This window comes from Amblyraja radiata, chromosome 15 (assembly GCF_010909765.2).
Source record: "Amblyraja radiata isolate CabotCenter1 chromosome 15, sAmbRad1.1.pri, whole genome shotgun sequence".
In the NCBI taxonomy this organism is placed as follows: Eukaryota; Metazoa; Chordata; class Chondrichthyes; order Rajiformes; family Rajidae; genus Amblyraja; species Amblyraja radiata.
In genome coordinates this window covers 21,349,665-21,370,008 of record NC_045970.1, presented here as the reverse complement: position 1 = coordinate 21,370,008, position 20,344 = coordinate 21,349,665, and the positions used below count along the sequence as shown (strand labels likewise).

At 41.1% G+C, this 20,344-nt stretch overlaps 1 protein-coding gene across 6 annotated transcripts in view; it reads right to left on the bottom strand.

Moving 5' to 3' along the window:
• Window positions 1–17,283: 17,283 nt before the first annotated feature.
• chst15 (carbohydrate sulfotransferase 15) overlaps window positions 17,284–20,344 on the bottom strand; it is an 82,983-nt gene continuing 79,922 nt past the window's right edge. For all 6 annotated transcript variants that reach the window (XM_033033755.1, XM_033033758.1, XM_033033756.1 and 3 more), the window contains exon 8: window positions 17,284–18,647. In XM_033033755.1, the coding sequence (XP_032889646.1) occupies window positions 18,460–18,647 (188 nt within the window). In that variant the 3' untranslated portion in view covers window positions 17,284–18,459. The remainder of the gene's footprint in view (window positions 18,648–20,344) is intronic.

Below are 20,344 nucleotides of genomic sequence, written 5' to 3'. Positions count from 1 at the left end.
TCAGTGCATCTTGCAAAATCGGTGGAGAGAGAAATAGAATATACTGTAGATTTAATCTCATTGATCTTTGATAAAAGGTTGATCTCCTGAAATCACTCTATTTCTCTCTCCCAGATGCTGATGTACCTGTGGAGTATTTCCAGCATTTTTAGCAAGTAGCTTATGTTCTGGATACATAAAACACCAGTGTCACAGCATTGCAAATGGTTATGATTCAGTTCAATCATGTAGTGATGTCTCCATGGCAATGATTATTGAAGCATTACTTCATCGTTCAGTGGCATTGTTTCTCCAATAAACAGCCACCTCCCACCTTGTCTCTGGATTCACAACCCATTTCATCAGTTACAGTTGTGTGTTGGTGACAAGAATCATCATCACTTGGCTTGGATATTTGTTAAGATACAGAAGTGACACATTAAGTCATAAAGAATGTTGTCAATCGTTTGTTGTTAAATCACGTTTCCTCCCAAGACAGGCCCATGAAGGAGAAAACCAAAGACAGACACTAAATGCTGAATGAACTCAGCGGGTCAGGCAGCACCCTACTGCCGGCCACATTGCTGGGGCAATGTCTGATGGAGATCAAAAATGATGTGAATGGAATGGAATGTATTGCCACTTCAAGTAAGGGCCAGAGATCATGAACAAGGAAAGTGAACATCTAACCATGGGGGATGTGCACCTTACTTGCGGACAGAGATAGCATCCATTCATGGATGAAGGTGGTCCTTAATGTAAAAGAGTGATCGCAATCTGTCAATGGAGGAAATAAGCCAGAACAAAAAGGAACATCAGCCTGCGGAGGTTGGGTAGAAATCTAACACCAGGTTATGGCAATAGACGATAGACAATAGGTGCAGGAGTAGGCCATTTAGCCCTTCAAGCCAGCACCGCCAAGCAATGTGATCATGGCTGATCATCCACAATCAGTATCCCGTACCTGCCTTCTCCCCATATCCCCTGACCCCGCTATCTTCAAGAGCCCTATCTCTTGAAAATATCCAGAGAACTGGCCTCCACCGCCTTTTGAGGCAGAGAATTCCACAGACTCACAACTCTCTGTGTGAAAATGTGTTTCCTCATATCTGTTCTAAATGGCTTACCCCTTATTCTTAAACTGTGGCCCCTGGTTCTGGACTCCCCCAACATCGGGAACATGTTTCCTGCCTCTAGCATGTCCAAACCCTTAATAATCTTATGTGTTCCAATAATATTCCCTCTCATCCTTCTAAATTCCAGAGTATACAAGCAGTCCCGCCATTCCGGGAATTAACCTTGTGAACCTACGCTGCACTCCCTCAATAGCAAGAATGTCCTTCCTCAAATTTGGAGACCAAAACTGCACACAATATTCCTGGTGTGGTCTCACTAGGGCCCTGTACAACTGCATAAGGACATATTTGCTCCTATACTCAACTGACTACTCAACTTGCTCTGACTGTATGCAGAGAGCAGCTATAGGAACAAGACTGAGAACCAAAAACATCCCCAATCCCAGTCACTGCATGAACTCAGCAGTTAGCTTCAGCAACTGGAACCCCAGCTCCTTTGACAGGAATGATCCACAAAACACAGTGTCCAGTGCAGCTGAAACACACAGATTCTTCATGTCCCTCATCGCTCACTCAACCAGCCTCATCTTTGATGGTTAGTCTTGGTCCATCAAATGTTATCCTTTCCCATTTACAATCTGAAGAATGAGCTTTGTTAATTTATGCCACCTCTCATTGTCTCCACACAGGGGCGGCAGGGTGACGCAGTGGTAGAGTTGCTGCCTTACAGCAAGCTGCCCAAGTAGACTTGGTCTTACTTTGCTTTTTGTGTGTGTATATATACTTCTATAGACCTAAACTGCAGCAATGTTTAGAGCAGAGTATTCAAGCCTCTCTGGCTGTCGAAATAAAAAAAGCTGCCTAATTCTGTGACAATTGACACACAAATAAGAAATACGACATGACTCTCTGTGAATTATTTAGTTTAATAAAGCTCTTTCCCAGCTCAGCTATCTCCAGTATCTTAGTGAGTTAAGAGGTGAGAGGTTTGTCTCGCCAGGTTTCTCCTGATTACTGCTAACAATCTCTTTGTGACTGCACTCATAAATCCACTGTAGTTTGTTAACACTATGATAATTTCTCCCTTTTTCCAAGAGCCAGTCCTCAGCTTGTTAACACTCTGAGCCTTTGCTGAGTGCCCTTGCGAATCCTGTGCATGCTTCTTGACCTCTGCCTCCTTTTCAGGTAATATCAAACATCCACTATGTTCAGATATTCTGAGAACCCTCATTTGAGCCTGCCCATCTCTGATTCCACCAATTGTGTGATCCCACAATATCTCCTGCAATTTTGTATCTTACTTGCTATGGGTATAAAATGTGTATCTTATTTGCAATACATATAAAATATACATACAAATAAGTCTGCAATAGTTTCACCTTGTAAACTGATTCTAGCTCTTACACCTTTATACCTTTGAACTGTCAGACTGCTGGTGGAATAATCCGGCTATTTGACAAGTTGAACCAATTCTTCAAGTGATCTGTCTACTGCTTTGTTCGAGGCAGAACATTTTTAAATGAGTGAAATGAACCTCTTTTCCTCTTCTGCCGTTCCATTTGCTGTGAAAAGCACTTCATCTTTTCTGCATGTGCAATCTGTGGTCAATTTAAAATACCATCTGCAGTGGCAATCTTGAAAACACAACTGAAACAAGTTCAAAAGGCCAAACCAATTACATTGAGTTACGTCTGTGAACATTTAGAGTATTGTGTTCAGTTCTGGGCACCATGTTATAGGAAAGATATTGTCAAGCTTGAAAGGGTTCAGAAAAGATTTACGAGGATGTTGCCAGGACTAGAGGGTCTTGGCTATAGGGAGAGGTTGAATAGGCTGGGTCTCTATTCCATGGAGTGCAGGAGGATGAGGGGAGTTCTTATAGAGGTGTACAAAATCATGAGAGGAATAGATCGGGTAGATACACAGTCTTTTCCACAGAGTTGGGGAATCGAGGACCAGAGGACATAGGTTCATGGTGAAGGGGAAAGATTTAATAGGAATCCGAAGGGTTACTTTTTCACACAAAGGGTGGTGGGTGTATGGAACAAGCTGCCAGAGGAGGTAGTTGAGATTGGGACTATTGCAACATTTAGGAAACAGTTAGACAGTTACATGGATAGGACAAGTTTGGAGGGATATGGACCAAACACAGGCAGGTGGGACTAATGTAGCTGGGAAATGTTGGCCGGTCTGGGCAAGTTGGGCCAAAGGACCTGTTTCCACACTGCATCACTCCAAGCTGCTCCCAAAATGTTCTGGTTATTTTTTGTTCATCCTTGTCACCAATTATCATTGGGATATAGAACATAGAACAGTGCAGCACAGGAACAGCCTTTCAGCTCACAATGTCTGTGCTGAACATGATGCCAAGACCATCTCTTAGGCATCCATTCCTGACATATCCGTGTGCCATCCAAACATCTCTTAAACATTGCGATTGTACCAGCCACCAGGTACTCACCATCCTCAGTGTTAAACATGGCGCATCTCCGTTACACTTGGCCGCAAACAGCCTTATTCAACGTATTCAAACAGAGTGAAAACAACAGTTCTGGGTAAGGAGCCATTTTTAAAAATTGTGTGCAGTCATCCACCACTGAGCCATGTTAACAATAAGATCCCAACACAAGTTTTCCTTGCAAGACAGAGCTCCAGTCTAATATTTTATTCATTGGGAATACCAATGGTGGTTGTTCCTGAGACATTATGGCCTGTATTCCCCCGCAATGCTTGAAATGGAGCCTGGGAAATGCCCAGGAAATGTCATCGTGTCATGCAGTCCTGGTGTGAAAATCATCACAGGGTACAAGAGTTACTCACTCCCGAATATGCCGAGTCATACAATACAACAAATAAATATGTATCATTAAGTTTCATTCCAAAAAATGCCTACAAGTAGTGATTAATGATTAATCAAGTATATTGAAGAGTACTTTAGTTCCTGGACACCAATAAATCAAGTGGATGAAGAAGAAAAAACACGAATTAGTGTTTTTTCTACAGTTTGAATGTTTGTGATTAAATAATAATCACTCTGATACAAGTTTTTAATACATTAAGGAGAACTGATGGGGTCGATTTCAAGCTTCCAATTTTTCTTGATTGAAGAACAAAAGGGGGTAGATTAAAAACCAATGAGACAGGACTTCTTGGAGTGAGATTTGGAAATATTTCTACGCACAGAATGTTAGCAATTTGGAACTGTGACAAACTGCAATTGGATTAGGGTACACGGTTAATTTTGTCCTTGGAATGTGGACACCAATATAATTAAAAGCCAAGAAAGTACAGTCCAAATGATTCATGAGATATGACTGATGGATAAGGCTTTAGTTGTCTATTGTCCTCTGTCCATTACTTGATATTTTGGGGATTGTCAAGTATTTTTAAAACCCACAAGAGAAGAGAATCAGATACTGTGAAATAAATGGATACATTTTATTATTGACAGAACAATGCATCAGTGTTTCAATGTTTATTGGAAATGTGATTTACAAACACAGGAAACATGAATCCTGCTCAGTACAATTTGCCTGGCACGTAAATTTTGAAAGATAAATCAACTTAAAATGGATGCTTTGGAAACTATCAGTTTGTCCAATAAATCTGGTGCTTTTAAAGAAGATGTAAAGGGCCTGTCCCACTAGGTGATTCTTTAGGTGACTGCCGGTGACTACGACAATGGAATTCACCAGCGACAACCTACGTCACCTAGCGGCAACCTATGACAGCACCTACGTCAGGAGAAGACAAGCTACGACAAGCCCATGGTCGCTGAATGTCACTGAAAATTTTGAACATTTCAAAATCCAGTGGCGACCAGAAAAACGCCACGACTCTTTGGGCGACTGAGGAGACTACTCACGACCATACAGGCGACACCCCCGGCGACAGCCTAGTCGCCGGCAGTCACCTAAATAAATCGCCTAAGTGGGACAGGCCCTTAAACGTGACATTTCTAAGATAAGTACTAGTGATAGAGAGCAGAATAAAACAATGTATCAGCATTGAGTACGTCCTTCTGGGTACAGTATTACCTAATGAGCTACACTGTAACATTTCCTCTGTTGTCCCAGTTGTCCCAGTGTGTAAGTTAAAGGTGGTTTTAATAGCCTACGGCCACCACAATATGAATTGAGACCAACAAACTTCATTGTTTGTTGGTCTCAACATTGGTCTCAACATCAACAAACGTCTGAAGAAGGGTTTCGGCCCGAAACGTTGCCTTTTTCCTTCGCTCCATAGATGCTGCTGCACCCGCTGAGTTTCTCCAGGTTTTTTGTATACCTTCGATTTTCCAGCATCTGCAGTTCCTTCTTAAACACAAACTTCATTACAGTGGAGCATTACAGTCAAAGATAACTGTCTGAATTTTCTGCACATTTCCCCAAAGTTTCTACAAAGTTTAAACGCTGACAGGAGATTGAGGGATGTCAAATAATGTACATGATTGTTTGCTCTTTGGCTGTGGAGTCTCAGTCATTTCTTCACCTTATTTGCAGGGGAAATCATTCTGAAAGTTTGATGACAGGAACATTAATATCTTCAGTCTGGGCGTGACTTCTGCAAGACTAGTGAGACCTATGGGCCTGTCCCACTTATGAAATTTTTTCGGCGACTGTCATAGTTATAGCAGGCCGCCGAAACACCTACGGCAATGTCTATGACAATGTCTACGACAACCTACCACCCAGTTGACGTCCAGCTATGGCAAGCTACCCACAACTGGTGACCCATTAGGATGTCCACGTAGGGCCACTCCGATGACAACCTACGTCCACCCGCAACAAGCAACGACAAGGTAAGACAATTCAGTTGCCGGTACCTGTCGCCGGTTGACGTAGGTTGGCGTAGGTTATCGCCAATGGAATTCACCGAAGTCAGCACCAGCAACAACCTATGTCATCCTGGCGACAACCTACGTCATCCTGGTGACAACCTACGTCATCCTGGTGACAACCTACGACAGCACCTACGTCAGGAGAAATCAAGCTACACTCATTGGCGTCAAGCCAACTGTCGCCGAAGAGTTTTAAATATTTCAAATTCCAGCGGTGACCAGAAAAATGCTACGATTCTTTGGGCGACTGAGGAGACTACTCACAACCGTACAGGCGACACCCCGGCGACCATGTGGCGACAGCCTAGTCACCTGTAGTCGCCTGAAAAATAGCCTAAGTGGGACGGGGGCATTAGTTCACTGTTTCATGCTGTCTATTGTCCCTTGAAAAAATAGGCAGAAAAGAGTGCGTCATCTTTACTAATTTTGTAGCACCAATATCAGTAAAACAGTCAATATTTAATGAAGCATATCAATCTTATATAATTGCTTTAGAGTGTACATATGTAATACAGCTGATTTAAAAAAAAAACGTTATAAAGGGGAAGATTGTCAAGTAAAATGTTGACAATGCTGTCTGATACACACAAATAGACTTTATACATGATTAATAATTGCAATTTATCATACAACTACTGCAATGTAAACAAGGATAAAACAAGGATAATTAGGAACATATATACCTTAATTGTGCAAGGTGACAAGTTTGTAACAATAACAAGAGATAATATTCTAAAATATATTTTCAGTGTTCAATATAATGCAGATCAAAAATCAAATTACCCTTCCATTACCACTTCTCTAAAGTTTATCTTTCATAAGATTACCTTTTTATATTAACTATAATAGACTGCCATACAATGTCTTTCATAAGTAACATTGTAAGAAATTTAGAGTGCACTACAGTCTACAGGTAGTACCATTGCCTGTATGAAGCCAATGCAATTATTACCACTGCCAAAAACTAAGTTGCAACCATCAGAATGTGGCAGTGAAGTGCTATCATCAATGCCATTAGCAAGGAAAAAGCCAAGTTGGTTGGGAATGTAGTTTTATGCTGTGGGCCTTGTGAGATAACAGGAAAATATTGAAGGCAGAAGGCAGTGGAGGCCAATTCTCTGGACGCTTTCAAGACAGAGTTAGATAGAGCTCTTAAAGATAGCGGAGTCAAAGGATATGGGGAGAAGGCAGGAATGGGGTACTGATTGTGGATGATCAGCCATAATCACAGTGAATGGCAGTACTGGCTCAAAGGGCCGAATGGCCTACTCTTGCACTTATTGTTTATTGTCTGGCATCTGCTTTTTCTTCAGGTGATATACAGTAGCAATCTACATGTTAATAGAATGGAAGCTCCAATTGGAATGACTAAATATCAGGTTTTCAAAGAGTTCATAACTGCATGTTACAGATTCAAGGAATGATGCTAATCCTGGAACAAGAAGCAAACAGTCATTGTTGATGTTGGACACAATGAAGCTCCACATATGCTCTTAATCACAGTCAGATTCCATTATGGATATGACTAGCTGCAAAGCCATCAGCTTCTCCGAAATCATTCTAGAGTGGATAAAAAGCTTTCAGAAGAGAATGGGAAATGAAATGAATGCACAATGCACACACGGTGCACGTCTGTGAATATCTGTTTTTCCATTTGTGGCTTGCAATGTATTGTGCTTTCATTTGTACATCACTAGAACTAATGGCACCAGCTACTGGACCACTTCATGAGTATGATGCTGATACTGACCGTTCTTTTCCTATTCAAGCTTGTTGAGGACATGATTGAGAGGTTTAGACTATGGATTAGCTGTTATTGCATCTAATGGGCAAATGGTTCAAGGACTGAAAGGCCTCTATCTCTTTCATGTTCCATTGAGCATTGACTGTATAATGATCACTTGTAGAATCAAACATTTGATTCATTTACAAAACCTTCAAAGCTTCAAACAATTCACATCAAGATTTTGTGCTAAACATGATTTTAACTATTTTAATGTTTCTTCCTTATCAATTACCTCTCCCATCTTTTGCTTGGTTCAAGAGCCAACATACAGTTTAAGAGCCTTCCGTCACTTCATCAACACCATTTCATGTGCAAGGTTGTGTTGGTATAATTTCATTAGGGGTTTCTTCTGATCACTCACTGTAACCTCAGCAAAAATGGCAGCAGAGTGAGAAGTTGCTGATTACATTCTTTTTCTGCCAAATCCATGGAAAGGGAACAACCCTAGATGCCTAGACACATGAAGGTATGAAGGACAATGCTGCCACACCAGATCCTCTTCTTGCTGGATAAGAGCACACCACATTTCATTAAATAGCTATAATTCATGGTGCCATCAATTTCAGATAATTCAACATATTATATCCACTGCTCAGTGCATGTAACCCCACTATTTATTGATGCATTGTGCATAAAGCAGCCAGTGAGCTATTATCCCACTCCTGCCGGTGGAAATTGTTAAATCATTTTAAATTAATGGCACCGGTCACTTCATGAGTATGATACTGATATGAGGGCGACACAGTGGAGCAGCGGTAGAGTTGAGGCCTCACAGCATCAGAGTCCCGGGTTTGATCCTGACTATGGGTGCTGTCTGTAGAGAGGTCATACATTTTCTCTGTGACCACGTGGGTTTTCTCTGGCTTCCTCTCATATTCCAAAAACGAGCAAGTTTGTAGATTGGCTTCTGTAACTTGTCACTAGTGTGTAGGATAGAACGAGTGTGAACGGGTGATCGTCCGTCGGTCAGTGCAGTGCGGATGGGCCTGCTTCCATGCAGTATCTTTAAACTAAACTGAACTAAATTATCTCAGCCTTTTAGGACCATCTTGACAAGAACTCTTCAGTCCCTCTTCAATGAGAGGTTCAGCTTAACGTGTGCACGTATCATGTCCAGTTTGCTTCACAGTCCATTACCTCCAGAAACCCAATATGCTTCCTGCAGCTCACAACGTGTGAAGTTTTGAAGGACTAAGCTAGCTCTCAAACAGCTCAGTGACAAAGCAAGGGGTGGAGGAGCTGTTGTGTTGATCTTCATTCTTCCATGTTAAGAAGGGTCTAGACCCGAAACATCACCCCTTCCTTCTCTCCAGAGATGCTGCCTGTCCCACTGAGTTACACCAGAATTTTGTGTCTATCTTTGGTTTAAACTAGCATCTGCAGCTCCTTCCTACACTCTAGTTGGGAGGATGGACAACCTGCCACAAGTACTCACAAGGCCAGAATTAAACACGTGGTACAAAAAACATGAGGGCTTAGTTTTAAAGTGAAAACTAAGAATTTTAAAGAGGTTTTAGGGATAATTAGGGGAAGATTTTTACAAAGTACTGTTGACATCTGAAACCAAAGGAGGCAGTGGAATCAGATGCAATTATTGTGTTTAGAATGCATTTGGATGGACACTTAACTAGACAAGGTGTAGAAGGAGCAAAGATAAGCTGATGATGGATTTCAACAGGTTGAGCAGCATCTGGATAGTCAAGGGATGGTCATGATTTTGGTGTGAGATCCAGCATCAGGACTGTGGAGGCTGAGAAGGATATGGTCTTAATGTGTGCCAATGGGGTTAATCTAAACGGGCAAAAGACTGGCATAGATATGCTGGGCATCAGGGCCCATTTCTGTGTTGTACAACACTGTGAGTTATAAGGAAAGGCTGGATAGACGGGGTCTTTCTTTCCCTGGACCATACGTGGCTGAGGGGTGACCTTTTCCAGATTTATAACATTATCAGGAGGATAAAAGAGGTGAATGGTCACGTCTTTTCTTTCCGGGTAAAACTAGAGGGTATAGGTTTCAGGTGAGAGGGGAAAGATTTAAAAGCGACCTGAGGGCATCCTGTTTCACTCAGAGGTTGGCTCACACATGAAACAAGCTGCCAGAGGAAATGGTAGAATCATAGAGTAATACGACATAAAAACAGCTCCTTCGGCCCAACTTGCCCATGCTGAGCAAGATGCACTTGGCCTACGTATGCGTGTCCTGCTAAACCTTTCCAATCCATGTACCTGTCCAAATGTCTTTTAAATGTTGTGATAGTACCTGCTTCAACCACCTCATTTTGCAGCTCGTTCAATACACTCCCCACCCTTTGTGTAAAAAAATTACCCCTCAGGTTCCTATTAAATCTTTTCCACTCACATTAAACCTATGTCCTTTGGTTCTTATTTCCCCTACCCTAAATAAAAGATTCTATGCATTTACCCTATCCATTTCCCACTTGATCTTGTACACCTCTATAAGATCAACCCTCATCATCTCGTGCTCCAAGGAGTAAAGTGATAGCCTGCTCAACCTCTCCCTATAGCTCAAGCCTTCGAGTCCTAGCAACATCCTTGTAAATCTTCTCTACACCCTTTCCAGCTTAACATTATCTTCCCTAAAAACAGGGTGACTAAAACTGAACACAATAGTCCAAATGTGGGCTTGCCAATGTCTTGCACAGCTGTGTCATAGCCACCCAACATCTATACCCATTACCCTGACTGATGAAGGCAAATGTGGCGAAAGCCTTCTTGACAACCCTAGCTAGCTTTGACGCCACTTTCAAGGAACTATGTACCTGCCGTCCTGGATCTGTCTGCTCTACAACTCTCTCCAAAGCCCTGCCCAGAGACTGCTACAACATTTAAAACCCACTCTGACTTGAGTTTGAGGAACAATACATCTGCGCAGGACTTCAAGATTTTTATGAAATTCTGCAAGTTGTACCCTATGAGGTATCCTGAAGATAGCTGCTCTTTTTGCAGCTGATGTGGTAACTGGAGTTGGGTTTATTACTATTGAAAAATAAGTTATCCAGAGTCCCAATAGGATCACATCATCTCATACATTACATGACATTACTGGCAATGTATCACTGCTCAAGTTGCTCATCTCTATTGCTTAACAGGGTGAGTGTTTCCACTAATACATTGATCAGGTGAGTTATAAATGGTAAATGTTGCTGCTCACCCTGCAGCTCACAATGTGTTCTCAGAACCTACTTCTTGCTGAGCCCATAAATGGTGACATTTCTGCTGGGCAAGTAGGATCTCCCATAACATAAAAATTGTCCCTGAAGATCACTCTGACAAAGATGTGGGGTATAGATTAAACTTGTAAACCTGACACCTCTAGTTGATTATTTTCAGTCATGGAGTCATACCATGTGAATGGAATGGAATACTTTATTGACACATGTGACAAGGCACAGTGAAACTCTTTGCTTACATACTCAAGGTATGCAAATAATTGCCACATAAACGGCATTGACAAAGTACCCCACGCCGGCTCATCCTTTGTTCTCCCCCCCACCCTCCATCACGGCAGTTCCCCCACATTGGGTTCTTACAGAAACAGATCCTTGTCCCCACCAAGTCCATGCCAACCATCAATTACCCATTTACACTAATCCTATTTGTTTTACTCTCCACACATACCCATCAACTCTTCCCAGATTCCACCAAACACCAATACATTAGCATGAGCTAATTAAGTTTGTCTTTGGGATGAGGGAGGAAACCAGAGCCTCGAGAGGAAATCTAGAGTCACAAGGAGAAAGTGCAAACTCTACAAAAACAGCACCAGTGACCCTGTTCACCAGAGCTATAATGCCCCAGCTCAACACTTTTCTCCACTGTGTGACCCAGGACACGACTAATGCAACAACCGTCTCCTTCATCTGGAGAGCTCAACATTACAATGGGGTGATTCTTCCAATTCAAGTCTAGAACAGTTCTTCAAGGAAATTCCCCAATAGGCGGAATCAAACCAGCTGGACCGCAGCAGGAATTTTACAACATCATGTATTACTAGACCAAGGATGGAAATTGCAGGTTTTGGTTGGTTTTGCTAAATGCACAATATGCACCTCTCTGTGTAACTCAGAATGGTAGAAACATTTTATTTTCCCTTTATCAAAGGAACAGATTAATTCATTCTCAAAATTTGGGATTGTATATGAATTATGAAGAACAGCCTTAACCATCCATGGCTCATTCTGGTGCCATTCCAATTCTCCACTTCAGGCACATGCCGTGAGTAATTACTCAGGGTTGGCAGTCAGTCGGCTTTTAAAAAATCTTAAACCGCGCATGCGCAGATTGGTCTCTCCATAAGACTTTTATAAAGCATTCAAAAGCCAAATCTCTAAATATAACACAGTATTTCCTGGCAATGAAAACGCACCCCCATTTTGAGTTGCTACATTTTGAAAGTGGGACATAGAATTTCTCACGCTCAAAACAATAAAAATAAAAAAAGCAATTTTGCCCAAGGCTTCCAAATCTCCTTCATTATGAATTACTGAATGGGTTGGGGGGTGGAGGGTGACAGCAGGTGGAGAGATGGTGGGAAAAACGGGAGCACACCAGGACAAGTTGAATCAGTTGTGATCTTATTGAATGACAATACTTGTTCAAGGGACCAATTGGGGGGAGAGGTCCTTTCACAGCGTGTGGGGAGTCTGGCCAGGGGTAAAGTTGCCGGGGAGGGCAGGAGCATTGAGAAGGAGGGGGTTGGGGATCATGCCAGGAACTCACTCACTCACCGCTGCCGTGCCGCTCTGGGCATGGAGACACAGCATTGTGGCCGGGGAGGGAAGCAGCTCGGGTGGCTGCAAGTGGCCTCTGGACCGGACAGCGGAACTGGACATCACCTCAAGCCTTCTGCCGGCCCACTCACCTCTGGCAGTGTTCTCCGTCTGAACATCTCTCACCTGCCGCTCGCCGGCTTCACTCTTGAAAGTCTTTCCCGCAAATCCTTAAATTCCAACAGCCGCGTAACCTCAATTGGTCTCTTGATCCGGCTGTCGGAATTTAAGGATTTGCGGGAAGCGGCTGACATGAGTGAGGCCGGCGAGCAGCAGGAGGGAGGTTTTCAGACTGAGAGCACAGTCAGTGGTGAGCGGGGGCTGGTAGAAGGAGCTGAGGTGGCAGCCGGTTCTTCTATCCGGTCCCAGCGGCCACTCGCAGCCACCCGAGCTACTTCTCCTCCCGACCACAATGCGGTGGCTCCGCGCCCAGAGCGCCGCGGCAAGTGAGTTGCTGGCATGATCCCCGACCCCCTCCTTCTCAATGCACCTGCCCTCCCCGCAACTTCCCACATGCTGTGAAAGGAACTCTCCCCTCCTCAGCGGTGCTGTCCTTTTACAGCTGCTTCCCATCAGCTGCCAGCAATGAGGGATAGACTTGTCTATCTTTCCTGGCTAACAACCTTCCAACTTCAGCTTCCAAGACACATGTAAATTTTCATGCCTTATTTTTGGGTAAAAAATAGCGTCTTCATTGCCGGGAAATACGGTATTTAAAAACATATAGCACCAAGAAATGTACTTACCATGTCATTTGTACACAAACTCCATTCTTCTCTTTTTGTTTCTTAAGATACTCTTAAGATAATGGCAATCCATGTTTGAAAAACCCTCCAAGAAACTTGCGCTGCACATGCGCAGTATGCTGCCATGCATGCGCAGTACTGCAAAGGCAGAATTTCAGCTGCCTTCAGTCCCCTGAAAATTGACAGCTTGAAGCTGCGTCGGCGGCACGTGGGCTGCACAGACCTTCGCGTGTTACATGTACTGCGGATGAAAGGCATGGAGAATTATGCCAACCCAAGAGATCGATCTTTTAGGTAGGCATTATTCTCCCATGCCTTTATTATTTATATTTAATAATTACCATTTTATTATTTTAGTCAGGGTAGGCAGTGCCTCGCTTGCCTACCCTGATGGCACGTGCCTGCTCCACTTACTGGTCTCCTCTGGCATTGATCCAGCCATCTACTGTCATGGAGAGCTCACCAGATACACTCACCAGAAGCTGTGTACCAACAAGTTTGGAAATGTTGGATTTCCCAGCAGGGGGGGGGGGGAGCTGCCCCATGATTCGACATGCACTTACGAATGCTCACATGTTCAGTGGCCTGGTCTGTCTTGGCACGTTAGAGCACTCATTGATTGATAGATTGGGATTAAGGAACCATGGTTCTATGCCGAGCCCTACATTATCTGAAACAACAGCGTGTTGCTTGGTCCACATTCTTTCTCAAGCAAGACTCCAATGCACCAGTCACCAAATATCTGTTTGCAATCTAATTTGAAGCCCATATTTCATCTACTTTCCCAGACTAATTAAAAAAAAAGCCCCATAAGAAAGGTCATAAATTTTCAATCCTATAGTTATAGCAAGGAAGTCTGGCTAGACATGCTCTTGCTATATTTGGCTTACATTCTCACTTAAATACTCAATCATGAATTGAAGTCTAGTAATTAGCACAAGAATCATCTGCAAATATTTTTCTGTTGGTTTTCCTGAAGTAACAGCAGAGCATTTTGGCTTACATTCCACATCTAAATCCTTCAATGGCATTTAATCTAATGTTTAGTATATTGTAGTTCTAGCTAATTACATAGAATTTAAGAATACTTGATGATGTTTTGAAATTAGGAAAAACATTGCAAAAGAAGTTTACGTAGTAATATAATCAGCACTTTGTGCAAACGTGATCAACACATTTTTTGAAGGCTAGGGATTGTTATTATCCATCTCCACATGCATGTGTGTAACATAGGAGAACATCACCCAGAAGTCTTTAATTATTCCCCCTACAGTTTTTGTATTTTAAATGCAGAAAAACACATAACATGGACAAAGGAATCGTAAGACTGAACCAAATTCTCTGTTTTATGTCATTGGTACTGATGTCATTTTAAATTAACAGTTGCAATTAAATCAGATACTCACTAGGACAAATGGGAATTCTTAAATGGGAAAAAGGTTGGTGGTTAACTTAATAATATCTTTAAAACACATTTATGACTTTGTCAAAAATTCAAGTTCTAAAAGATCCTTGATTGATTGATTGCCACAGTAAACAGATCTAGTGTGTATATATGCATCCGAATTGTGCATGTGCTTCTGAGAGTGTGTATCTGAGTGCATGTGTGTGTCCGACAGTGTGTGTGCATCTGAGAGTGAATGTGTACTTGAGACCATGTGTGAGTGTGTCTCTGTGCGAGTGCAAATGTTTCTGTCAATGTGAGTGCATCTATGTGTTATGGAACCAGTGGTATAAAGATAGAAAAGTAGGTCAGCCTTCTTTCTATGTGTTGAAATGGAGAAAATCGCCAACTCACTGGTTGGTAAACTCACAATGAATGAGACAATAGTTGGGAAGGTAGTCCCCAAGAAACATAGCTGACAATTATCACCATTTGCACAATGAAATAAAACAAATGATAATGACTACAAAACAATCACGAAAGTGCTTTAGAAAGTGGGCAGTTCCAAACACAAGAAATAATTTGAATGGAGTGCAAAATGGATGAACGTTGATTATAATCGAGTGGAATTAATTATAAAGTCTAGTCACTGTTCTTTTATCTGTGCACTTGCATTCAAATGCAAACCTGATCATTGGATTAATAATCACTTTCTGCCAGTTGAAAGGCCATAAAAGAATGAGTTTCTGCAGTCTCAACCAAATACATAACTCGTATGAATACAGAATATAAAAATTGTAACAAGGTGCCACCAAATGAGTCTGTCTCAGTCATACTGCAGAGCCAACATACGGTGGAGCCATTCTAATGATGTTAATTATGGATTTATTAGTGAAGTCATGGTTAAGCAGTGATTAATCATTTTAAAACTAATCTCTTCTAATGAATTTTCAGTTAATTTTCATGTGAAAACTTGATTTAAAAAAATAATTTACCCAAATTTAAGGTGAGCCCATAACATTTTAATTTAATTCTTAAATTCTCAAGCTGCCTATAGTGATGTCAAAGTTGACCAGATGTACTCAAAATGTAATAGGAAAAGAAATGAACAAGTATTTTTGATTACCTTTTACAAGAGCATCTGGGCTTTTTCAGGTAGAAAGCAAGAGTTGCATTCATTATACAGCAACTTATGTTAATGTTTGATTCAGGGTAACAATGCCAATATGCCAGATATATTACCACAGTCTTGTCATCCAAGGAAGATTTCAGCCACACAAACATATTATTTGCTGAAAGCAAGATAAGAACTGTTCCTCTCCATGTTCTTCCATGCTAGTATGCATCATCTTAATAGTGGGCACATGATCGAAGGCATGAGGCATATTGTTCTTAAAAATCTACCTTGAGATCCAAATGTGATGTCTATGAATGGTATTATTGCAATTGATACTTAGGCTTAACATATTAGTTGTATTGCCTAATTCAAAATGTTTGCAAAGGTATGAAGTCTGGCTTAATAGGAGTATTGAATATAATCAACCATCTTTATTACATTTGGAGACAGTTGGGGGAGGGGGGGGGGGGTTGCTACTATGTTGAATCCTAGGATAGAAGGATTGCCTGGTGGAGAAAGGCTAGACTATACACATTCCTACTCAATAGAAGAATTTGAAGTGAGCTTATTGAAGCACAGAAGATTAGTAGTGAACCAGATGAGATTGATGCAGAGAAGATGTTCCCCTTCACAGGAGAATCTAGACCCAGAGGGCACAGTATCAGCATAAGGGGTCCATCTTTAAGATGGAGAATAAAAGCAGAAGAAGAATAACCTCTTATGTCAGAAGATTGCGCAACTTTGGAATTCACCACCCGAAAAAAACCGGCTGTGGAGACATTCTAGACCAAGAAAGCTAGAATTTCAGTGTATACGGAAGGCAGTGGTTAGGAACAGGCAGGAGCATGGGACTACAGCCAAGAGTAGATCAGCCAAGAGTAGCAGGACAGGAACAATATCGCCCTTCCTGTTCATATATCCTGTATCGTCTTTTTTAAAAACTGATTTTCTCTTGATTTATCCAGTTTTGTTTTAGCTTCAATTTTGTATTTTCTACATTTTTTCCAAACAAACCCAGGGTGAGTCAAGGGGAACAAAATATTAAATGGGCATTTAAATAAAACCTGACAATGCACCTCTCACATGGGGCTACAATTAAAGACTGTGTTACTTCAGAAATGATTAATAATACATGGCCTGAAAGTAACCAACTGAAACAACAAGACCAATAAAATGACCCAGTACTCTCAGCTTGTTGATTGTATAAATGAATTAAGAAAAATATTAGTGCTCTCAGAAATGCAAAAAAATCATTTCACCAGTGACATTAATGGTTCGATTGTCTAAAAGTGTGCAAGACTCCCAAAGAGTTGAACCACATCCTTGTTGATGCAGTTTATAAGGCAGAACATAGAGAAAATAGACGCAAAATGTAGGACAGGCTCTCTCTGGAGAGAAGGAATGGGTGACGCTTTGGGTCGAGACCCTTGTTCAGACAGCACGTCACCCATTCCTTCTCTCCAGAGATGCTGCCTGTCCCACTGAGTTACTCCGTCAATTTGTCTATCTTCGGTATAAATCTGCATCTGCAGTTCCTTCCAACACAGAACATAGAGAAAACTGTTTCTGATGAAATTTGAAATTTAATTCCAAAACTTTCTTTTTGGATGACAAATATGAGCTATTTTGAGCTGGTATACATTGAGTAAAATTGAATGTGTTTTCCATTCAGGAACTTCTAACAATAGAGGGCACTGCTGCTCCTAACATTGCAATGTGAACAGAAAGTTACTTCCCCGTAAAAGCAAAGCTTGTATTCTTCCAATAACACATAGTAAAAGCTTCTGCTTGTAACAACTTTCTGGGTGCCTCACATTAAAGTAGGTTTCTCGTGCACCTGAACCCAGGTTAAAAAAAAACTGATTTTGCCCTTCTTGGCCCCTAGGCATGGAAATTAAATCCTGAATCTATCTACAAGCAAACAGTATAAAACAATTAAGACACATAGTGCTGGAGTAAATAGCAGGTCAGGCAGCATCTCTGGAATTTTGACAGAAATTGTGCCATGTTGAGACGGGACCCTTCTTCAAAGGATGCTGAAAGCCCCGCTGAGTTACTCCAGCACTTTTGTGTCCACTTTTGGTATATACCACCATCTGAAGTTCCTTTCTGCACAATACAAAACAACTTAATTGTTTGGTTGAGAACCTGCAAAGAATAGAACAGGAAAATAATGTTTGATCAACACAATTGTCAGAGATTATCCTTCTCAAACTGGAGGAGATAAAATTATAAAAAAGACAAAATTAGGAACTCGTAATTATTAGCAAATTATAATTAAGGCATATAAGTTACTGGAAGACTAATGTAGGCACCATTATTTAAATTTCATTATTATTTCTGTTTGGCAGCAATATCAAAAGACATTATGAAAAAAATCAGTTTTACCAAATACATGTGTAATTGAAACCTACAAAATATTGAAAATCACAGAGATTACATTTTAAAAAAATATACAGGCTAAAGAATTTGAACTTATCACAGTCAAATATTAATATTTCATGGAAAGATTAAATGAAGGCATGTGGAAATGTTCCTCATTATGATTGTGGGAGGGGGAGTTAAACTTTAAACAAGCCACTTGATGAATTTTGAACAAGTCCATGTAAGAGTTTAAAAATAAACTTAGAAAACTAATTTTTGAAAAGAGTTTTCTACCATCAATGTACTGTTGAATATTCCAGAACCATAAAGTGTATAAAAGTTAATATTTTACAGCTTTGTGAATTTGGTCTGTATTTATTTTTCCCATAAGAAAGAATCATTGTTAAGTAGCAAAGCCAGCTTTTCATTAAAGGGTCTGTAGAAATCCTTGAGAATCCTCCTCGTTTCTTGTAACATGGGCCCAAGGCTTTTGTCTTTTGGACGTCTGGTATTGGATGCAGGGTTGTTGATAATGTCTGCCTCCTGTTTCTCTGTCAAATTTCCTGTTGATGAAGAGCAGTGGAGCGTTAAATGTTGGCACGGTAATTTTCAGTCTCTGCGGATAGCCACTTTTCTTTCTTCTCTCATCAACTCATATTTTAGTTTTACTCTTTATCTTATTTGAGGGCGGCACGGTGACGCTATGGTAGGGCTGCTGCCTTACAGCACCAGGGTTAGATCCTGACTATGAGTGCTGTCTCTACGGAGTTTGTACATTCTCACCGTGATTGTGTGGGTTTTCCCAGAGTGCTTTGGTTTCCTCCCACACTCCAAAAACGTACAGGCTTGTTGGTTAATTTAGCTTTGGCAAAAATTGTGAATTTTGTGTTAGTGTACAGGTGATCACTGGTCAGCGTGGACTCGATGAGCCAAAGGGTATCCCATGTTTCCATGCTGTATCTCTAAACTAAACTAGACTTAATTTAGAGGGAAAAGATGCTGCATTTGCTTATTGCCAGCAAGTTCTATTTAGTTTAATTTAGAGATATATCATGGAAATGCTTCAATGCCCGCTGCTTCAATGCTGACTTGACCACCCATTCTATGTTATCCCACTTTCTCATCCACTCCCTACACATTAGGTGCTATTTTACAGAGACCAATTAACCAAGAAACCTTAGTCAAACCTTATTTGACTTGTGGGAAGAAACTGGAGTACCCAGAGGAAACGCACACAGTCACGGAGAACGTGCAAACACCACACAGACAGCTCCTGAGATCAGGATCGAACCTAGACTTCTGGTGCTGTGAGGCAGCAGCTCATCCAGCTGCTTAATACCATGGCTTGGTGCAGTTGATAAGTAATTCTTTAAACTAATACTTCATTAATCATGAATGTTTAGAAACCCTATTGTTATTATTATTATTATTATTATTATTATTATTATTATTATTATTATTGCCTTATTATTTGGACTTTTACCAAGATACAGTGAGAAAACATTACGGTGTGTGTTCTGGCAATCATGAAATGAAATCCAGAGATTGCCTACCATTAATTTGAAGCGTAAATTATCTGGGGAGAATATGCAACTATAATTACTGATGATGAATAAGTAAGAGTGCATCAGTTACTGGGTGAACCCACCCCCAACATTCACTTTCATTGACTTGCTTGGCTTGGACAAGTTGGCCCCAAGGACCCGTTTCTGAGTTGTATGACCGAATGACTTCAACATATTTAGTGCTCTCAGCCAAAACGTAAATTTATTTATCCAACGATGTTTACACAGAGGCTCAGTCAGAGTTCATCCAAAATGGAGTTGGATTAATTTGTGGATTTCAAAGGGATACGAGGGCAGTGCAGGAAAGTGGTGTTGTGGCAGGAAAATCGGCTGTGCATGCTGGAGCCAGTTGGCTCTTGCCTGCTCCTAAATCCTATGTTCCTTATACTTTAAAGAAAATATTGCCCTAACCACAGTTGTTAGGCTATTAACAAAGTTCAATCTTCAGTACTGTTATTTTCATGAGAAACTTAATGAACTGGAATGTCTGAAAACATTTACCCATGAGTTTAGAGCAAAACTTCAAGATGAAAAGTAGCTTGGCCAATGAGCCGGCTAATTTAACAAATCCTGTTTTATTCCTGGGGCATTAAAATTCAAATTGTGTGAGAATAATGTGCACCATTGTTAAATTGTGAATGTATTAGGAAAGGTGTTAATTGGCTTATGTTATTTATCTCACCATCCAGAATAAA